This window comes from Protopterus annectens, chromosome 3.part1 (genome assembly GCF_019279795.1).
Source record: "Protopterus annectens isolate FY-2018-M chromosome 3.part1, PAN1.0, whole genome shotgun sequence".
Lineage (NCBI taxonomy): Eukaryota > Metazoa > Chordata > Ceratodontiformes > Protopteridae > Protopterus > Protopterus annectens.
Genome location: NC_056732.1, coordinates 948,661,226 through 948,682,917, shown reverse-complemented (window position 1 = coordinate 948,682,917; position 21,692 = coordinate 948,661,226). Strand labels below are relative to the sequence as shown.

General features: G+C 39.7%; 1 protein-coding gene across 1 annotated transcript in view; it reads left to right on the top strand.

The window, feature by feature from the left end:
- The window catches only part of RTTN (rotatin), a 3,641,098-nt gene that overhangs the window by 3,318,655 nt on the left and 300,751 nt on the right, over positions 1–21,692 (top strand). Inside the window, exon 48 of the mRNA XM_044067142.1 lies at positions 2,301–2,500. Within this exon, the coding sequence (XP_043923077.1) occupies positions 2,301–2,500 (200 nt within the window). The remainder of the gene's footprint in view (positions 1–2,300; positions 2,501–21,692) is intronic.

The following is a 21,692-nucleotide window of genomic DNA, read 5'->3' as shown; positions in this document are numbered from 1 at the left end:
AGATATCATTATCATACCTCAAACGTACCAAATTCCAAGGTATTTTCCAGTTTTGAAGGCAAGATAATGGGTTGCCACAAATTCTCGAGTGGCCTCCTTCATTCCTGAATTTCCTATTTTTTTCAAAAACCTGCCCCCTAAGTTGTTGCTGATGTCATCACGTCTGGGGACATGTGCAGTGACGTCAGCTTCGTTAGGCAGACTGCCAGACAATTGAAATTTGGCTGAGTCTACCATCCCACCACTTCCTCCACTTACTGGCTTTTTGAATTTAAAATGATTTCAGATTAGATATCAGGAATATATAATAATACTGTTTAGTAAAATAAAACAATATGTTTATTAGCTTATCTTTTGTCATAAGACATATTAAAACCAAAGTAAACTACTGGACTCCTGGACTACCCCCATATCCAGAATTTCCTATAGTTCCTGTCTCAGAATCTGCTTAACTCATTCAGGCACACTGTAAGTGGCCTATCTGATGGGCCAAAGAGGTCCTGTGTCTACATGCTGTGTCACCAGATGGGTGCACCCTGGCTTACCAGTAAACATATTCCCAAACTTTGTAGTACAGTCTGGATCTCCCAAACCTTGGTAGGTGATAGCTGCACACTTCCCTCTTGTTCTCCCTCACACTTTTTATTTTAATTTATTTTATTTCATTTTCTGACTTTTATGTCTCTGTCCTTTCCTGTCTTTCCCTCTTTCCACTCACTCCTTACTCTCTTTCAAACCCCATGCTCAATAACTGTGCATACTGCAACTACTTTGTTCTTTGTACATTATTTTCTCCATAAAGGCATTATGCTATATGATTTTTATGAGAGTGTACAGTTACTCTTCTCATCTGTTTTATTACTTGTTTTATTGACTGAATTCTTATATCGTGTCTGCTTATAACTGTGATTATTTAGGCTACATGGTATCCCTGACTTATGATTCTCTGTATGCTTGCTCTTACAGTACCACTATTGCATTGAAATTGATTAATTTATCTTTTTTGTTTGTTTTGTTTTTCACTGTGTCACTGTTTTACTGTGGTACTGTTTTAATACATACAGCAATCATTTTTCAGTCAACCTCAGCCTCCCACTGCTCAGCACAATACACCTCATGTTTCACTTCTCTGAGATAATTTTGCTCCTAACTGTGAGTGTAACAAGCATTTGTCTGCCATAGTGCTGAATTAGAAATACAGATGCTATTTCACATCATAATCTCAGCATTTTTTATGCTTACTAGTGATTGTTTTGATGCTGTTTGAGATTGACTATTCCATAATCACTTCTTGAAACTTTATTCATTAACAACCATTCATAAACTTCATATCAACAAGAGAAGCAAAAGAAAACAGTACCTTTCTACCAGTCTTCAAAATAAATCTGATCTTCTCTTCAGATACAGTAACTGGAGTGGTGCACAAAACTAGCTGGTTAATCCAACCAGTTTGGGGTTGAAAACCCTGTTGTAAGTATTCAGTAACAGCACCTGACTGTTCTGGGAGTGCAAGTGGCTAACATGAGACATTTAAGAGGCATGGAGCTGCAGTTACTAATAATATGATGCCTGGTTATACTGTTCTTGTAACTGCTATCGGAGCTAGACTGCAGTTGGAAAATGTTGTGCACTTTGCTGTAATGTCTCATAGACAAATCTCTTGAGTCATGTAAGGCATAACAGCATTGTAATAGCCTAATGAGGGGCCAACTGAGAAAGTGGGGCCCTTTTGGAGCAATTGGCTTAAGGCTGGGCTTGCCAATAACCCATCTGTTGAGGAAGAACGTAAGCAGCCAACATCCATTTTTATGGTAAGCGCACTACTTTTCGTTTTTCCTGTAGCAATTACCTAAATTTATTATTTTGTATGTGAAATACCTTAATATTATATGAAACAACAGATATAACTGAAATTCCAGAAGAACAAGCTTTTATTTTGGTAAAAAAAAGTGAAGTTCAGTCCTTTACAATTGTTGTGGCTGTGACTTGCACTGTAAATTTTCATGATTTTATAAAACGTGTCCCACTTTTGAGATGTGGAAAGGTGGCAACCCAACATGCGTCCTTCTTTTAGTATGTACGTTCAGATTTGGTTTATTTAAAGTATGTGGTCCCCTTCTATTCTGAGACTGGATGTCAGTATATGGTATTCTTTATAAATATTCTCCCAAGTACATTATCCATTGTTTTAATTCCATGAGAAAGATATTGACACAAATCAGTGTTGTCTTAAAATTACTTGCATACGTTGCAGAGAAAGAGAGCTCCTAAATTTTTTTTTTGTTTTGTGTTTTACTTAGCTTGTGGCTCAGTTTGCTGGGTAAGTAGTGTGCAGTATTCACAGACTTCACAGAGAGGACCCACAGGCAACACACTGATGCATGCAGTCATGAAGATATCCTCACAGAAGGTTCCAGGCAACAGTGTTATCCAGCAGCTGGCCTTTACTGTACTCTCCAACCTTGCCGTGAGTCATGATTGCAGGGGAGTGTTACAGAAGGTAGGGAATCTCTACCAGTGGCAATATCATAACTCACTATTAAGTATTTCAAAATGATTTCTTAATATTCAGTGACATGTTTACTAAATTATAATTTTATCTCTTTAAGGGAATGTATGCAGCAAATAGTTACATTAGACAACATACTCCCACCATCAACTCCACATGCATATGACAGACTCAGTGGCACACACAAGGGATTGCTGATGTATCAATACAAATACTCCTTTTAATATGAAGGGCAGTCCACAAATTTTGACTAAACTTTCATATTTTCCTGCAGTTTTCATGAGGTATTAAAATGTTTTATTTTGGAACTGTTTCACACACAACAGACTGTCTGCTCATAGTATGGTTGCCTTCTTGGCCTGCTCCAGAATTTGCTTCCAGTTTTAAATCAAACCCTCTACACTATCTGTGCAGGTAATCATTGCTATAGATATACCATCAAGAGACTGCAGGATCAGACTCATAGGTGAGGTTGCAGCAAAGTATTTGATTTTGATTTCCTTTGCAGGATTCTAGGTTAGACTTAAAGTGGGTATCCTTTGCATTTGTAGGTGTTACATTTTTAGAAGCGCAGGTGCTGCTAATGTCTGTTTTTGTATTATTTCTAATTAGGCTGACTTTTTAATTACATTTCATGTATTTCCTATTAATGCACATTGTCTGTTTTATGTATTGTTTCCCTGGTTTGTACTTCAAGTCAGCAACCCCCTGTGACATTAATTCTAGGATTCCCACTTTAGGGTCCTTTTGGGTTGCATCTGTTTGTTCATATAACTTAAATCAACTGATGAACTCCCCTTCACAGGGCAAAAGCACTGTTTCTAAAACATCACAGAGACATATGCAACATTTAGATATGTTCTGGGCTGAGAGAGCGGTGAGACTGTTTGCAAAGTTCATAGTTTCATAGTATAGTACTAGGCTATCTGCCCTGGGACATTTGTAAGCCTAGCCATAGTGATGTGGCATTTGCCACCCCATGAAGTGGTACAAAAATGTACAGAATAAATTTAGAATACTGTGTCTAGTAGTGACACAATGAAGGTCCCATTATATAATAGAATTAGTTTACTGTGCCCCTGTCTAGCAGTGACACAGATGTGACCCCTGGGGTAAACTTACGATCTCCCATCCACTCATCAAGATTTCTCTTGAAGAGAGTCAGTGAGGGGCTCTGCCTGATACGAACTGGGATCTTGTTCCAAAGCATGGGAAGCCTCTGGGTTATGAATCTATCCCTCCAGCATGTCCTATTCATACTTGTGCTGAGGTTTAAGTCTTTAGCTCTCGTGGTCCTGATGGACTTGGATTTTTTGAGGTGGAGCATGTCCATCAGATCCTGATTGGACATGGCCTTGTACGTCAGGCAGAGATCACCTCTGAGCAGGCGGTATGATACTGAATAGAGCTGAAGTTTCTTTAGTCTGGCAGAATAAGACATATGTTGGAGACCCTTGATCCTCTTGGTGAGGTACTTTTGTGGTCTCTCCAGCTGTTGCAAATGCCGGGTGAGGTACATACCAAATGGGGCATTGTACTCAATCATGGGTCTGATGAGGGAGGAATATAGGGGTACAATGACATCCTTGGATCTGGATGTGAATCCCTTCATGATGAGGTGTGCAAGGTAGAATGTTTTTCTAACCACTTTGGCAACGTGGGTATCAAATGAGAGGGCGCTGTCGACTTGGGTCCCTAGGTCCCTGATTACTTTTTTCAGTACTCAGTGGGTTGCTGTCTATGTGATAATTTCTGGGTACTTTGTTTTTCCCAAAGGGGATGACTATACATTTTTTGGCATTTAGTTTAAGGCCGTGACTCCGGCACCAGTTGTCCGTTTCTGTGAGGCCTTTTTGTAGGATGTGTGTGTCTGCTGGTGTATCGACCATGGCGCCTAGTTTGCAGTCATCTGCGAACTTTGTCAGCCACAGCCCTCCCGTGTTTGCTTTAACATCTGAGAAATAAATGCCGAACAAGAGGGGTTCCAGGACAGATCCCTGTGGGACACCACTTGTGACTGGCTTTGAGTCTGACATTGCTCCAGCGATTTTAACTTTATGGGTTCTGTCCTTTAGCCAGTTTGCAACCCATCTAGTGACATAAGGGTTTACATTTAAGCTGTTGAGCTTATCTATGATGCCTGAGTGGGGTATTTTGTTGAAGGCCTTAGCCAAGTCCAGGTATGCTGTATGGACTGCTTTGCCCTCGTCAATGGCTCTAGTGACTGTTTCGAAAAAGTCAACCAGGTTTAAAAGGCAGGATCTGCCCTTTACAAAGCCGAACTGGGTGGGGTCAAGTGTCTGTAGGTCCCCTATGTCTCTGTTTATGAGTTCCATAATGATTCTTTCCATAGCTTTGCAGACCAGGCTGGTTAAGCTTATGGGGCGGTAGTTTCCAGGGTCTGTAGAGGCACCCCCCCTTGTGGAGTGGGACCACTGTTGCTGTACGCCAGTGTTCAGGTACATATCCCGAAGTAAGGCTAAGGTTAAATAGCATTTTTATGTGTGGGTTTAGCTCCTCTTGGAGATCACGTAACACGCAACCCGGGATACCGTCAGGTCCCTTTGATGCTGTGTTTTTTGCTTTGTTTAGGGCAGTTCCCACTTGGACATCTGAGATGACAGGGAGATTACATTCAGCTGGGATAAGTATTTCTTCTTTTGGGGGTGAAGGAGGGGAGAAATTTGCACTGAACCTGTCAGCCAGAATGTTGGCAATATCTGTGGGTTCAGTGTATTTTTTATTGTTGTGAACCAACTCTGAGCATATCTGAGGGTTTCCGCCCAGGTTTCTAACATAGCTGAAGAAGGCTTTGTGGTTATCTTTAGTGTCCTTAGCAATGTTTCTCTCAACGTTGGCCTTGGATGTTTTTATGAGAAAACGTAGTTTTCTGCTAATGTTGATCAGAGATGTCTTCCCTTCATGGGATTTTGCTCTGACGTGCAGTAGCTTCCTTCTTTTGTTATACAATTTGTTTATGGCTGAGGTCCACCAGACAGGACGCTTACCTTTGGTGGAGAGGGACTTGGATTTGTTTGGGATTGCATGATCCATGCATTCTTGGAGATGTCCATAGAAAGCATTTGTGAAGAATTCGGCATTGTGGAATGTGGTATCCACTGGCACAGTGGGCTTAAAGGATACCATCTCAGTCTTAAGAAGAGTGAAGTCTGCTTTTGAGAAGTTTTTCACTGTGGTCTTTTGTGCTGGGGTGGAGGTGGGATATGTATATCCAGGGTGATTAGTTTGTGGTCAGATCTCACTAGTGAGGGTATACTTCGTGTGGAGCATTTTGTCCCCATGTTTGTGATGATCAGGTCTAGTATATTATCTCCCCTAGTGGGAGAGGTGACTAATTGTTCCAGTGCATTTGAATTTATGAATTCCAGGAACCTTTGAGCTAGGGTATTAGGGCTAGAATAATGTACCCAATCTATGTTTGGGTAGTTGAAGTCTCCCAGTATGATGGTATTTTGTGATACATTCATATCCTCCAATGTCTTCAGGAAGGCTGAGTGGAGTTCTTGAGATTGGGAGGGTGGTCTGTAACATGCTACCAGTTGTGTAGCAGTTTTGCCTATGGTTAGTTGCACCTGTATGGTCTCTGATGCTTCCTGTGTTGCTACTAACCTGGAGGTATGGGTGTCCTTGATGATTATGGACACTCCCCCTCCCTTTGTGGTTCGGCCCGGGTTTTGGGGCCGAAAAGCATGATAGGAGGTATAGCCTGGTAACGTTGGGGTGCTCTCAGGAGCCTTGAACCAGGTTTCAGTTACTGCACAGACGTCGATGTTCTCCATGCTGAGGAGTGCATCAAGTGCCTGCATCTTGAGATTTAGACTTCTGGCGTTGAGCAGCATTACCTTTAGTTTTTTTCCATTATTGTTTTCTAATGAGGTGGGTTTGTCTTTTGAGCCTTGCCTAAAAAAGGCACTATGGGGGTGGCAAGAGCCTTAGCCAATATCCGGAAGCCCAGTGGTGACAGGTGTAAGCCATCCCTTGCGAAGCAGCGTGGCTTGTCCAACATGTCATCCCAGGCAGACAGACATTGGATCCCCTTAGAATGACACCAGTACTTGAGCCAATTGTTAAAGCTGATCATCTTGTCTTTGTATTGTGGTATCATTCTTGGTGAGGGCAAGATGCTGCTCAGGGTCAGGGTCATACCAGCCTGGGCTACATAATCGGAGAGCTCCTCTATGTCTCTTTTCATGTAGTCCAGGGAGGTACGTCTCAGGTCATTCACACCAGCATGGACAATGACAGAGTCATATTTGTACTTGCTTTGGAGTACTTGAGTGCGTGTGTTATGTGGCGGATCCTAGCTCCCGATAGACAGCTCACAGTCACCTTCTCCTTGTTCAGCCTGGTCAGCGGGACATCAGTGTGTCTGACTATAGAGTCATCTATTACTAGTGTATCAGACAAGGTGTTTGGCCTTAAGGGCTGTGATTGGTTGACACACTGATTTATTGAAGTATGTGTTGTATGTGTTTTGTTTTGAGGTGGTGGATTTTTGGGTGTCTGCTTTGGGAGCCTCTGTTGTTTTGGTAAGTTTTTTATTAGAGCCTCCGAGTATGTCTTTGTGTTTTTATATGTTTGGTTTGCAGTTGTGGTAGGTCTATGTGGGACTGGGATTGTTGTGTGTGTGGTTGCTATCTCCTCCTGTCTGGTCATGCCAGCCCTGAGTTGAGAGAGTTCCGCCTCCAGTTTGGCTATATAGTTGCATCTCTCACATGTATTTGTGTTTGTTGAGAGGAGGAGAGGGTTGTCTGTGTACATGAGACAATTGTAGCATTGTCTCAAGATATCCAGATTGACCAGCTGAACTGGAGACGACGCCAGTAATCTACCACTCGACATGCTAGAACTGTATAAGGGAGTGCTGTACCTTTAAGGGAAGTGGATATTCACAGGGGTGGTAAGTAGATGTAGTGCTTTACTTAGTACAAGAGTGCTTACTTAGTAGAGAAGTATTGAGAACAAGTGCTAGGCTTATAATATAGTAAGTAGTCTGGTTATACTAAGAGTAGAGCTTCCTTAAGGGAAAATTTGAAGAGCACACTTGGCGGAGCCAGAAAAAGTTTAACCGGCGCTGCACTATGCACACAACCGCGCAAAGCCGTGCAAACGCGGATTTTAAACAGTGAACTACAAAAGAGCTAGAAATGGTCCAAAACAACCAATTACTACAGCTTCTTGTGCTGAGGTCACTTCCTACAGGGACAGGTAGGCTGCTCAAGGCTCCCCACTCCCACTGGTGAGCAAAGAAACTTCCTTCTATCCAAGTAAGGTAATGGACAACACAGGAACTACACCACAGCCCAGAATAGAGCAATGTCTGTAAACTGGTCTAAACTAGTCGAGGAAGGCGGGAAAACAAGGATTATTTTTTTGTTTTTTTTGTTTTTTTGGTAGAAACACACAGAAAATGCAGGAACAGTGATAAATTAGTTACACAGGCTAGCACACTTTAGTGGGCAGCCTCCACAGTTAAATTAAACAAACAAACAACAAACTTTCGATCAAATTCGACTAAAATGTAACTTTAAGTGCAGATTTTAAAATAATGCAGCAAACAGTTAAAAACAGTTCAAGCTAGTTCAGGGTAAGCTACAGAAGCTATTCCAAGTGAAAAAAAGCAAAGATACTTAAATCCAGAAAGTGGTCGCTTTTCTGAGTTCCCTGCTGCTAGGACCACTCTGCAGACCCACGAGGTGCTTGTCTGAGTAGTATAGCCAGAAAAAAACACCCAGAGGCGGATTTTAAACAGTGAACTACAAAAGAGCTAGAAATGGTCCAAAACAACCAATTACTACAGCTTCTTGTGCTGAGGTCACTTCCTACAGGGACAGGTAGGCTGCTCAAGGCTCCCATCACATTTAATATCTCACTTAGTTGACTTTTTTACTTTTTTGTTTGTTTGTTTGTTTTGTTTTTTGTTTCTTTTTGCTTTACATGGGTTTAGGTTTAGTAGGCTACATTGGAGTAGACCCCCTGATGGGAATATTTTTGAATTGTATGACTTACGGACTATTTTCTATTGTTTCTATTTTGGAGCTGCAAACCATCTGTATTTTTACACATTTGTATTTTTTATTTGCTTCTTTTTCAAATTTCTCTAACACCAGCTTGAAATACGGAATCTTCAAAAGGATAGATTTTGAACCAAAGGAGCTGTGGGAGTGACTTGCTTATAGTGTAATTTATGATACTGTGATGCAGCAGCATTTCCAGGTTTTATTTAATTGCTGTAAACTCGGGTTTAAAAAACTGGTTATTGGTGCTTGTTTTCACAAGCATGTATGGTTCATTTACATCAACCTTGTTTGAACTGCTTGTTTTCAGTGCATAGAACTTTGCTGATATGCTTTTTTTTAATATGAAAACACTTGTTACCTCAAAATATAGCAACATAATCTTGGTACTAGGAAAATGGGCTCACTTGAGTTAGTGTGTGTGTGTGTGTGTGTGCGTCTGCGTCTATCATGTGTGTGTGTGTGTGTCTGTCTGTCTGCAGAACACAAACTTTTTATCAAGTGCCACTTTATCAGTGGAAAAACAATCAACTGGTAATTTTTGTTGATCACCCCTATATCAGCTTTGTTAAATGGAAAAAATTAGGTAGAAACTGTCTATTTTTTCACTGCTAAATAAGCTGTTAGAAACAATCTTGAAGAGTTAGTATGCATTAGTACGATTGTGCAGGGTGGCAGCCCTCCTGCCCATCCTTACTAATTCTAAACCAAACCTTGCTCCTAACCCCAGACCTACACTTTAAGAAAAACCCTTTCCACAACACTACCACTATTCAAAGTGATTTTAATGTAACTGTATGGTTTTGTTCATCCAAATAGAAAATAAAACTGTTTTGATTTCCTTTTTCGATGTGTTTTTCATATGTTTTTGACAAAGTTTCAATCAGAAGAGTTTGATTACTTTGAATTTGAGTATTAGACATAAACGTCTATGTGTGTGTAAATACATATACATATGCATATATGTGTGTGCATATATATATATATATATATATATATATATATATGTGCTTGTGTGTGTGTGTGTGTATATATATATATATATATATATATATATATATATATATATATAGAGAGAGAGAGAGAGAGTGTGTGTGTGTGTGTGTGTGTGTGTGTGTGTGTGTGTGTGTGTGTGTGTGTGTGTGTGTGTGTGTGTGTGTGTGTGTTAAAATGCCAGGTTTTTGTGATATAAAAAAAAAATGAGATCACAATAAATCATTTCAAAACTTTTCCAACCTTTAATGTGACCTATAACCTGTGCAATTCAATTGAAAAAAGGATGTACACACACAACAGAGTATTAGTTTAAGCATGTGCACACTTATTCAGACAGTGTATTGTACATTTTTTATTTTTTATATTTTTTCCTCTAACAGATTTGTTTGTTTTTCAGTTGAATTGTACAGGTTATAGATCACATTAAAGGTGGGAAAAGTTTTGAAATGATGTATTGTGGTCTCATTTTTTATATCACAAAAACCTGGCATTTTAACAGGAGTGTGTACACTTTTTATATCCATTGTGTGTGTGTGTGTGTGTGTGTGTGTGTGTGTGTGTGTGTGTATATATATATATATATATATATATATATATATATACATATATATATATATATATATATATACACACAGATATATTATATATGTATATTTAGTGTATGTGTGTTTGTGTACTTTAACAATAACTCGTGTTCTGCTCTTAGTAATACAGGATTTATCCAAAGCCATATGAGGATTATTGCTACTATCCAAGACATTATTTAAGAAAGAAATTTCTTACTTTTCTAAATAACAATTGCATACATAGAATTCTTTTCCATGGTTTCCATGGAATAAGGAGGACATTTAAGGTGCATACTGTGACAGATTATATGCCATTTCTGAACAGAGGAAGGGAAAAGAAGAGCATGCTCAGGCATTCCTAGCAACTTTTTTTTTTTTTTTTTTTTTAATTAAAAACATGTTTGCATATTTTTCTGTTTCAAGGAGCAGTGACATGGTGCTCAGAAAGATGAGACAGTTATTTGAGGTTCCTGTTACATTGTCGAAACTATAAAACTTTGAACACTACAAGATCGAACTTGTATGTTCGAAGTTTTATAATTTCGAACAAAAAAAATAAATAAAAAACAACAAATAGAAAGTAACTCTTGTAGGCAGAGGGGCAAGCCCCCGTGCACACCCCACATCTCCCGCTCTTTAAATATACCAACTCCAAGATCTGTAGTGCGATCTCAGAGTTGGTATATTTATAGAGCGGTAGGTGTGGGGGGCAAGACTTTATTTTCTTTTTTTTTTTTTTTTTTACTTAATAAAAGTTCTGAAACTTCAATCATAAGGTTTCGACCTTATGGTGTTCGAAGTTTCAGAACTTCGATAATGTTATATGAACCCGTTATTTGCAGATGTGAATGTTTTACTTTATCTTATTCATTTAGCAGCATGGATAAGATGGCTAATGTAGAATTTTTAGGGGCTGCAGGTGCAAAGGTTTTTGTGAGTTTAGTTTTGTTTAGCTTACATACGTATTTCTGTGAGCATTACTGAATTTACAATGAGCACTCTCATTACCTTGTTCAGTCACTGTGCATATTTTTAAATATTGTGCTTTTAATATATATGAATATATATATACACACACACACACACACACACACACACACATTGTATTTGGTAGAACAGTTTGTGTGACTGTAAAAAAGAATGATTTCACATAAGAGTGAATGCTGATTTGTATGTATATGCTTGAATTAAAGTTTTATATGGTGCACGAAGGTTGGAGTATGCAGAAAAAATGACGACTGACTGAAGGGGTGTGGATGGGAAAATATAAAGATCACACTGTAGTAGTAGGTGTGTGTGTCTATGTTTTGTCAGGGAAGGCGATAGATTCTGTGTGTTGTGTTTTAGTAATGGTATATGTGAAGATGTTCATCGTGTTACCCTGCTGCAGTCATCACACTTGGGTTATCCTGTTGTCAGGCGGTCCCGCAGTCGGACGGAATTACAAAGTCTTGGTCCGGCGTTGGTTGCTGTCGCCTCTTCCCTGACGTCAGTGCGCCAGGGGTATATATAGTGCAACCGACGCCATTTTCTTCAGTCTTTCTTGCTGCATGGTGCCCGAAGCAGAAGCAGTTCGCAAGTGCCAGTCGGCCGACTCCTGAGATTTTCGAATTCGAATTTCAGACCGAAGTCTTCTATAAAGCTAAGTACCCCGTTGGGGAAACTTTTCTTGCCTCAGACCGATGTCAGAAAAAGTTAACAGTTGTATTTCTTGTGGGAAGCAAATACCTCATAAGGATTTTCATTCTTATTGCATACCTTGCCTAGGCCCAGACCACAACGTCACTTCTTGTCAGTTTTGTGCTAGGTTTAATAAGCGTAGTATTAAAAGACGCTTTGATTTCGCACGACACTACTTCGGTAGGAAATTTAACTACACCATGCCGTCAGAGCAACCGACTACTGGCGTGCACAAAAAACGCAGGGATAAGGACGGACAGCCCAGGCCTAAGCCAGACTCCGAGGCCTCGGCTGATCCGGTCTCCGGTTCTCCAGTCTTCAGTGAGGCTCCGACGCAGCCCCTGACTACCACAGATCTGGAACCCGAGACCGCTACAGAAATTTTGTCGGAAGGCACCAGGCCGACGTAGCCATTTAGTTCAGGCCCTTCCGACGACATTGTTACAAAAGACGTTGGTGCTACAGAAACACCATCGGTTTCTGAAGGTGTTTTCAGACCAACGATTCTCACCATTAAAACATTTTCGAAGACTCCTACTAAATCTAAAAGGACTGCACTTCACTCTCCTGTTCAAGGCCCCATGCCTAAGAAACAGATGCTCAAAATGGCTGAAGATTTGATTTCTTTAATCAGGGGTTCCCAGCCCCCTCCTGATAAAAGGCCTAGACAAGAGGAAGATAATGCATCCTCTGAACAAGTGTCCATTTCTTCAGACTCCTCTGAGGACCAAGATTATTCCTTCTCTCCTTATGAAGATTCTGATGCTGAGGTCTCTGTTCCCTCAGCTTTTCCTCCTGAAGACTACTCCTTTGGGGGAAACTTTACACACTATGAGGAAACATTTTCACTGGGAAGGTCAGGACTACTCTGACTCGAAGAAAAGGCTCAGAGAGTTTCTTTTACTCCCCCAGCACAGACCACTTGCCATCCCACCAGTTTTGGACATAGTGGATGATGTTTATTTAGAATCCAGTTTGAACCCAGACTCTCTACCTCCTGCTCCGGCCAAGCCTGACAGATACTATAGAGTGCCTGATTCCAACAAATTTCTTTACAAAAGCCCTGCAGATGACCCAGAGACCATCTCCCAGGGTCCCAAGGGGTCTAAGGCTTCTATGGCTAAAAACCCAGTACCTTCTGAGAGGGATTCCAGAGCGCTAGACAGGTGGGGGAAAAAGGTTTGCACCTCAGCCACACTAGCTATGAGTGCACTGAATTGCCAATTTCACATGCTTAAATATCAGCAATTCCTAATCTCTCAGTTAAAGCAAAGAATAACCACTCTCCCTCAACAATCTGAATTGAAAGAAGTACAGGATCTGTTGCACGCCACTGAGCAGGTGGGCAAACATACCTTACAATGTTGGTTTGATTCTTTGGAGGCCTCCTGCAGAGCAGCTGTCACTGGGTCTGTTATACGTAGGCATGCTTGGTTAAAGGAACAAACTCTGCCTGATCATGGTAAAGCAAAATTACTAGATGCTCCCTTACAGCAGGATGTGCTTTTTGGAGTTAAAGCAGAAGAAGTTTTAAAGAAAATGGTGGATAAGGCAAAATCTATGCAGACAGTCAAAGATTTCCTACAGGTACAACCCCCTCGCTTCAGCAGAAACTGGCCAACAAAAAATTGGTCCTTTCCAGCTACTGACAGACCACAGAGGGGTAAATACAGACGCCCAAGGGGCAGAGGACAACCACAAGCCCAGTATAAGCCTCGCCAATGGGGCACTACAACACAAAAGGGAGGAGAAGACAGGTCTCAATCCACCAGAAGGCAAACTCAATGACTTGCACCTCATCTGGCCAAGCAATACTCTCTTGGCAGCCCCCTTGGGGGGAAAACTCGCACTTTTTGCAGACAACTGGCACATTGTCACAAAGGACAAATGGGTCCTAGACATAATTTTACGAGGATACAGATTCCACTTTTGCACCTTGCCAATGAAAAGAGGAATGCCAAACCTGCCACAAAATCAATGGGCAGAGGCACAAAAGCAAATTACAGCTCTCATGGACATGAGAGCCATTCAACTGGTACCTACTCGAGAGCAAGGCCAAGGATTTTATTCAAGACTCTTTCTAGTGCCCAGAAAGGACAATGCCTGGAGACCAATTCTGGACCTTTCAATTCTAAACACTTACTTACAAGTACCCAAATTCAAGATGCTAACTCTACAGCAGCTACTTCCCATGTTGGGCAAGGAAGCATGGCTAGTAACGTTGGACCTCAAGGAGGCATACCTGCATGTCCCAATCAGACAAAGTTGCAGAAGATACCTCCGTTTCATTGCAGGTTCAACCCATTACCAATTCTCTGCACTGCCCTTTGGCTTATCTACTGCGCCCAGAGTCTTCACAAAATGTCTGGCACCACTAATTGCATACTGCAGACAAAGAGGAATTCAAATATATCCATACCTGGACGACAGCCTCATCCAAGCAGAAAGCAAAGACATTCTCCTACATCATCTGGCCTTTGTAAAGCATCTACTAAACTGCATGGGGTACACAGTAAACGAAAAGAAGTCAAAACTAGTACCCTCACAAAAAATGACATTCCTGGGTGCCAGCTTGGATACAACGGCCCAGAAGGCTTATCTTACGCCAGACAAGCAACTACAACTGACTCAATATTTCAGGACAGTGGCAACAAAGACCCAATTAACTGCAAGACAAATTCTGCAGGTTTTGGGCTTCATGGCATCTTGCATACTAATAATACCATTTGCAAAGCTGCATATGAGGAAATTACAGTGGTACCTAAAAAGCGTATGGTCTCAACACAGCCACAGCTTGGACACAATGATATCTCTCATCCCCTGCCTACAACAGGAACTTCTATGGTGGTCACAGGCATGTCACCTCAACAAGGGTCAGCCTTTCACCTTACCCCTAGCCAGGCAAACTATCACAACAGATGCTTCAGATTACGCCTGGGGGGCACACATGGCAGGACAATGCATTCAAGGCCTATGGACTGCAGATCAAAGAAATCTGCACATACATCAAAAAGAGATGCTAGCTGTACAGAAAGCTCTGACAACCTTCAAGGATGTATTACATCCAGGACAATTTGCAATAAAGACGGACAACACCACAGTAATGTGGTACATAAACAAACAAGGGGTACACATTCCTACCCTCTATGCAGGCAAACAATGATCTTATGGACCACAACTCTGGCTTACCAAGTTCAGTTGCAAGCTCAGTTCCTGCCAGGACAGAAGAACACATTGGCAGACAACCTCAGCAGAAACATCAAGGATCCCCACGAGTGGAAACTAGATCCACAAATATTTGCAATGATAACTCAAAAATGGGGCCTTCCAGATGTAGACCTCTTTGCCAGTCCACAAAACTATTAACTAACAAAATTTTGTACAAGGACATTTCACCATCAAGCTTGGAAAGTGGATGCACTCTCTTTCTGTTGGAAAAACCTGACAGTATATGCCTTCCCTCCACTGCCTCTCCTCACAAAGGTTCTTCTGAAAGTCAAAAAGGAGAGACCACGACTGATTCTCATAGCCCCAGACTGACCACGCCAGCACTGGTACCCGCTATTGAGAAATATGGCCCACAGCCCACCATGGATATTGCCTCAAATTCCCCATTTACTTACACAACAAAACAATCAGATTCTTCACAGCCAGCTCAAAACTTTAAATCTGGCTGCATGGCAAATCAACTAAATATACAACAACCAGCTCCTCTTTCCCAAGCAGTTCTGGATGTTATTCTGAAAGCCAGGAGGCCAAGCACCAGGAAGGCTTACTCGGACAAATGGAAAAGGTTTTGTGCCTGGAACCAACCTAAAGGCCAAGACACAATTCAGCCACACATGCCTCACATTCTACAGTATTTAGCTGAGATGTTGCACAAAGGACTTTCTTTCTCCTCCATTAAAATCCATGCTTCAGCTATTTCAGCTCACTACAACACGGATACACCTTTATTTTCACATCCTCTTCTAAGGCAGTTTCTCAGAGGGGCAAAAAACATTAGACCACCCAGGAGAGCTCCTACACCTAAATGGGACCTCAATTTTGTTCTGGAAAAACTAACACTGCCTCCCTTTGAGCCAGCTTTCTCTGCAGATCTTCAGTTCCTATCATGGAAAACTGCCTTGCTCCTAGCAATAACTTCAGCTAGAAGAGTCTCAGAGCTACAGGCACTAATGGCAATGGAACCTTTCCTCATTTTTCATCAAGACAGAGTTTCTCTATGAACTAATCCTTCCTTTATGCTTAAGGTGGTTTCCAGTGTGGCTTTAAATCAAACCATCCACTTACCCACCTTCTTCCCAAATCCACAGAACAAAGGTGAGAGACTCCTGCATTCCTTGGACATTCACAGGCAACTTCGTTACTACTTGGACAAAACTAAGACTTTTAGACAATCTGACCAGCTCTTTGTATCCTATGCTGCAGTTACTCAAGGGAAGGCTATATCAAAGCAAACCATTTCCAAAATGGATAGGTCATTGCATACATTTCTGCTATACTCATCATGGAAAACCAGTCCCTGCTACCATTAGGTCCCACTCCACCAGGGCAACAGCTACCTCTACAGCCTTTCTAAGGGGGGTTCCAACCAAGGAGATTTTAGAAGCTGCAACTTGGAGTTCAGTTCACACCTTTACCAAACACTATCACTTACCTCTTTACTCTAAGACCAGGGCGGGCTTTGCCACTGCAGTTCTGCAGGGCCTTATAGCCTCCACTAATCCTCTATGATACCTCCCCTCTTCCTTAGCTTTGGGATTCAACCCAAGTGTGATGACTGCAGCAGGGTAACACGATGAACATAGTACAGTTTTGTACCTACCATAAATGTAGATGTTCGAGTGTTCACCCTGCTGCAGTCCAGGTTACCCTCCCTCCATCCCCTCTGATCTACTGACTAAATCTCTTCAATACCTTAATGATGTATTTGCTTATAACTGAAGGGATTCTGAGCTTGGGCAGAGGTTACTCCATTTGGTACTAATTTCTGATCACCTTTTTGGGGGCACCTGACATCTGGGGCAAGAAAAACTGAAGAAAATGGCGTCGGTTGCACTATATATACCCCTGGCGCACTGACATCAGTGAAGAGGCGACAGCAACCGACACCGGACCAAGACTTTGAAATTCCGGCCGACTGCGGGACCGCCTGATGACAGGATAACCCAAGTGTGATGACTGCAGCAGGGTGAACACTTGAACATCTACATTTATGGGAGGTACAAAACTGTACTTTCTTCTGTGTGTCTTGTTTAGTGGTAGTGTTAAGGATATGATTTTTAGTAATGAAGTGTGTGAAGATGGGGTTAGGTGCTAGGTTATGATTAGGGTTAGCACACATGAGTAAGGTGATGCGGGAGGGGAGGCAAACTTTTTGATGTGTATATGCCACTCACATACATGGAACATTCATTGTAATCAGTTAGTCAGTATGATCTGGGGAAGTTGGAAGCAACTAGAGAATTCAGTTAAAACCCAAGTGAATGCCACAGAGACAGCATCCAGAGGCCAGGATTGAATGACTGAACTCCTGACCCTGAAGCTTTGAGGCAGTAATCTTACCACTAAGCCACCATACCACCCAAGTAACTTTACAGGTACTGAAATTCTTCAAGGTTTCTGAATGTTCTTAGCGAAATGTATAGCAGATCCTCTGCAGTTATAATAATGTACTTAAGGCAATACAGAAGCCACCTGACAAGTTGCTTTCAGTGCCCTGTCAAACATTCCGTGATATTGGCTTTCTGAATGATTCAGTTTTTTTATTATCCAGTCATTCTGTCACCATGTCAGTTTTAAGAAATGGTCATGGCAGCTGATTGTCACTTGATCTAATTAACAAATTCATACTTAGTTACTAGGAGTGCATTCCAGGGGACCACTGAGGAGCCTAGCCAAAATTTCCCATTGCCTCAAGTATTGTTTGGTTAAGTGATTTGCTCAAAGTCGCACAGTAGGCTGTTGAGGAGATTAGACCCTGTAATACAGGAGCTACAGCTCATAGCCTTAACCTCTGTGCCAATGCCCCAAATGAAGCTGCAGTACTTCAGTCAGTAAGGAATGAACATCCATTTATTTTATTTGTAACTTCCCCATCTCCTATGAGAAGAAAACTAGGAGGAGTTATTAAAGTTTTAGTAGGACTTTACTCCAAGTGACTGGCCATCACCATCATCATCATCAGTGAAAGGCACATAGGGAGCTCCGCTCTGGTGTCCATTTGTGTTCCATAGGTAAAAATATTTACCTTCTGCCTGAAGCGATTTAGAAAGAAAGTGCAAGTGTGGCAGTGAAACTGTTTACAAAGGCAGACATCCTAAATTATTCTTCTAGTTGGTACTGGCATTTATTGCTAATTTCTGTACTGTTTGCCAGGACTGTAATAATAATCTACCCTAACAAATCATATTCCTCAGTAACGTCTAGGGGAGCTTGTGTAAGTAAACTTAACAATGACAGTCAGTATTCTAATAGCTCAGTGTGTCAGTAGCCTAAGCTGCTTGGGTTATAGCCTGCCCAGGATATGATCATGGGGCTGCTTTCAAAGCTTTTGGGTGACATCCATCCTCCCTAACTGCTGGGGTCTTTAGCAGAGCCACTTAAAAGGAGCAGTTTGGGTGCCAAAAATGTCAGATTTTTCATTCTCCTATAGTGCATTCCCTCTGCAGGCTTCATGGAACTGAGGGCTTGCTAGTGATCCTTCACTGCTTAGTAGATGAGCACACTGCAGGAATTTTCCTGAGGAAAGAACTGTTTCTTTTTTTTTTTTGCTATGCTGTGAAATTACTTTTTATAGACTGTCATGAATTGTGAAGGATATTTTAACCTACAAATGCTTATGTGTGAAAAAATGTGTACACATCTTATTTTTCTTGATGCTGCAGTTAAACATGGCGTGCGCCATGTTTTGAATGAGAAGTTAGAACAAGGACCCTTCCGCCTAAGTTGGTGCAAACTCAGGTGGATGTAATGTAATAGATCCCATGACAATTACCAAGAGAGTAGGGGTTTTTTATTGAGTAACACAGCTTATACACATTATTTACTTTATATTTTTTATAATTATTTATATTTTTCATCTACCATGTAACACAGTCCCATATATCTTAATTATTCCCCCATTCTTTTTTTTCCACAGCCAAAAATGTATCTTTTTAAAAATTTCAGACAGCACATAAAATAGTTTTTTTTTATCAACTTATTTCACCTTTTTTGTTTTTCTGATGCCATAGTATCCATATTCCAGCATATTCATATTTATATCTTCAACACTTTTGAAGCCTTTCACTATCTTATATTTACATACTTTTTTCCATAGTTCCTTTACTCTTGTACAGTTCAAAAAGACATGCTCCTTTGTCTCAACCTCCCCACAATAACAACACACCCTCTCTTCTATTTTTTATAAGGCATATTGGCTTTGACAGGCAGTTCTCTTATTGTCAATCTCCACATAAAGTCATAACATTCATAAATTTTCCTATGCCATGCAAGTTTTATCTTAATTGCATTACTTTCATTTTCTAAATGTTACCATGGGTCTGTATAATAATGTTCCTTCATTATATTAACATACCATTGTTTTCTGAGTTTTTTCTACATTTTTTATATTCAATTTCCATAAAAATATTTTATTCTGATGCTGTTTCATATCTTCATTTACAAAATCTTTCCATCTTTTCCCACAACTTATTCTCTCCCAAAAATTCTTATATTTGTCTTTCATTATAAGAGTTGTTAAGTTGTTGTGTTTTTCTTTTAAGGTTGCCTAAGCTTTATAAAGATTCAGTTAAGCTACATGCATAATTGGGTTAATCAGTCCTAGTCTTCCCTTGTCTGACTGGATTCAACCTAGCTCACTATACAAATGAAAATACAGCAGATATTTCTTTTCAGGCTTGGATGGTATCATATACTCACCTGCTAAAAAAAGCAATTTTACCTAAAATAATAGAATTTATTAAATACACTTTTTCTTATATGACGTCCAAAACATACAAACTTCTCTTCATTTTTGTAGAATTTTCTCCCGTTACTGTCCCCTATACTTTTGTATCCCAAATTTTATTCCTGAGAGATCTATAAACTCATTACATTGAATCCCTTCTATGCTATTTAATAACTCAATGCCACAGGTTTTATTTTTATTTATACATAAGCCAAGCATTTTTAAGTACTGAGTTAGTCTTCTAATTCCTTCTTCCATCCATTCCTTATTCTTCATAAGTAAAATTATATCACCGTCATAGGTAACAATTATTGGAATTTGAATTTCTCCTGTTATTTTATATGTTTCCATTTTTCAACCCTCTATTCATTTTACTAGCAACAATGTTCATAACTAATGGAAATAAAATGCTGCTTGCTAGACATCCCTGCCTTATCCCCCATTCTATTTTTATTTCTTCACTTAACTGCCCATTTAGTATCACTTTCACATTATTATTCTCCTACACTGACATAAACATTTTAATTATTTAACCACTTATACTATAATCTGTTAATATATCCCACAACACATTATATTGTATTCTGTCAAATGCTTTACTTATGTCTCCTACCATAACCTTAATTTCTACCCCTTTATTTATAACATCTGTCTCTTCTTTCAATATCCATAATAAATCTTGAAGTCCTTTACCTATTTTACCACAATCATATCATCAAGTAGTTTATCTCCACTATTTCCACATATTTCCCTGTTATTCTCATAAATATCTTATAATCTATATTATTTAACACTATTGGTCTCCAATTTCTTTTATCCTCTTTTTCTCCTTTTTTTCCATATAAATTTCATAACCCCTTTACATATTTCTTTTTCTAGTATCTAACCATTCATTTAATATTTCCACAAAATACACCTTTTTCCATTCTTCCATATTATAATACATATAATACTCAATACCATCTATTTCTGAGGCTTCATCTATATCAAATTCCTTTAAAATTAAGTCCTGCTACACTTATATTTTTTTCCATATTGTTATTATCCACTTATTTAACTTTCCATTTCTGCCTGTCTTCTATATCCCTTTTTAAATGTACTTTCCAAATACTTGCTTATTACATCAAGTATTTTTCTTGTATGTTCACTCTCTCTCCTTCATTATTCTTCAATACCCTTATTATTCTGTCATTTTCTCTTAAAATCGTATTTAAATACCGCTATGCCTCTTCTTTTTTTCTCCTGTAAAAATATCTTTGTTTATATAACATTTTTTAATCTTTTCCTGATTCATTTCATATATGTTTTTCTCTTTGTCATAAACAATCATCTTATTTTGTAATACTTCTTTAAACACCTTCTGGCTTACTTGCTTATATTCTATTTTTCTTTTCTTCTTTCTCATTGCTTGATATTCCAGAAGACAGTTTTTTTTTTTTTAAAGTTATCCATTAGTTCGTCCAGTGTTCATAAAAAATTCTCATATCCACATGATCTTTCCGTAACTGGTTAGTTTCTTTTCTGTGTTCCTCATCTAAGTCTTTTTCATTAAGTCTGTTAATGCCTTTACGTAATATTATATATCCTTCCTTTTCTTGCACTTCTACCCATATAGCTAAATGATCCGAAAATCCATTATTCCTTCCTGTACTGCTTTTAGACTGCCAGATATTACAAAATAATCTGTTTCCATTTTTATCTCATTTCTTTTGTAAATCCAGTGTTTCTCATCCCATATGTATAATTTTCCACTTTTTATAATTTCATATACCTTCCTAACCTCACTTCTTACTTTTCTTCTTTTTCTTCAATCACAGTTGAAATCTCCCACTAATATTATTTTCATATTTGCTGCTACAGAGTTTAGAATTGTTTAAACATTATTTGTCTTTCTTTCTTTGTAACATACTCCTAAATTGCAATAATCCTCTACACACCTTTCTTCCATC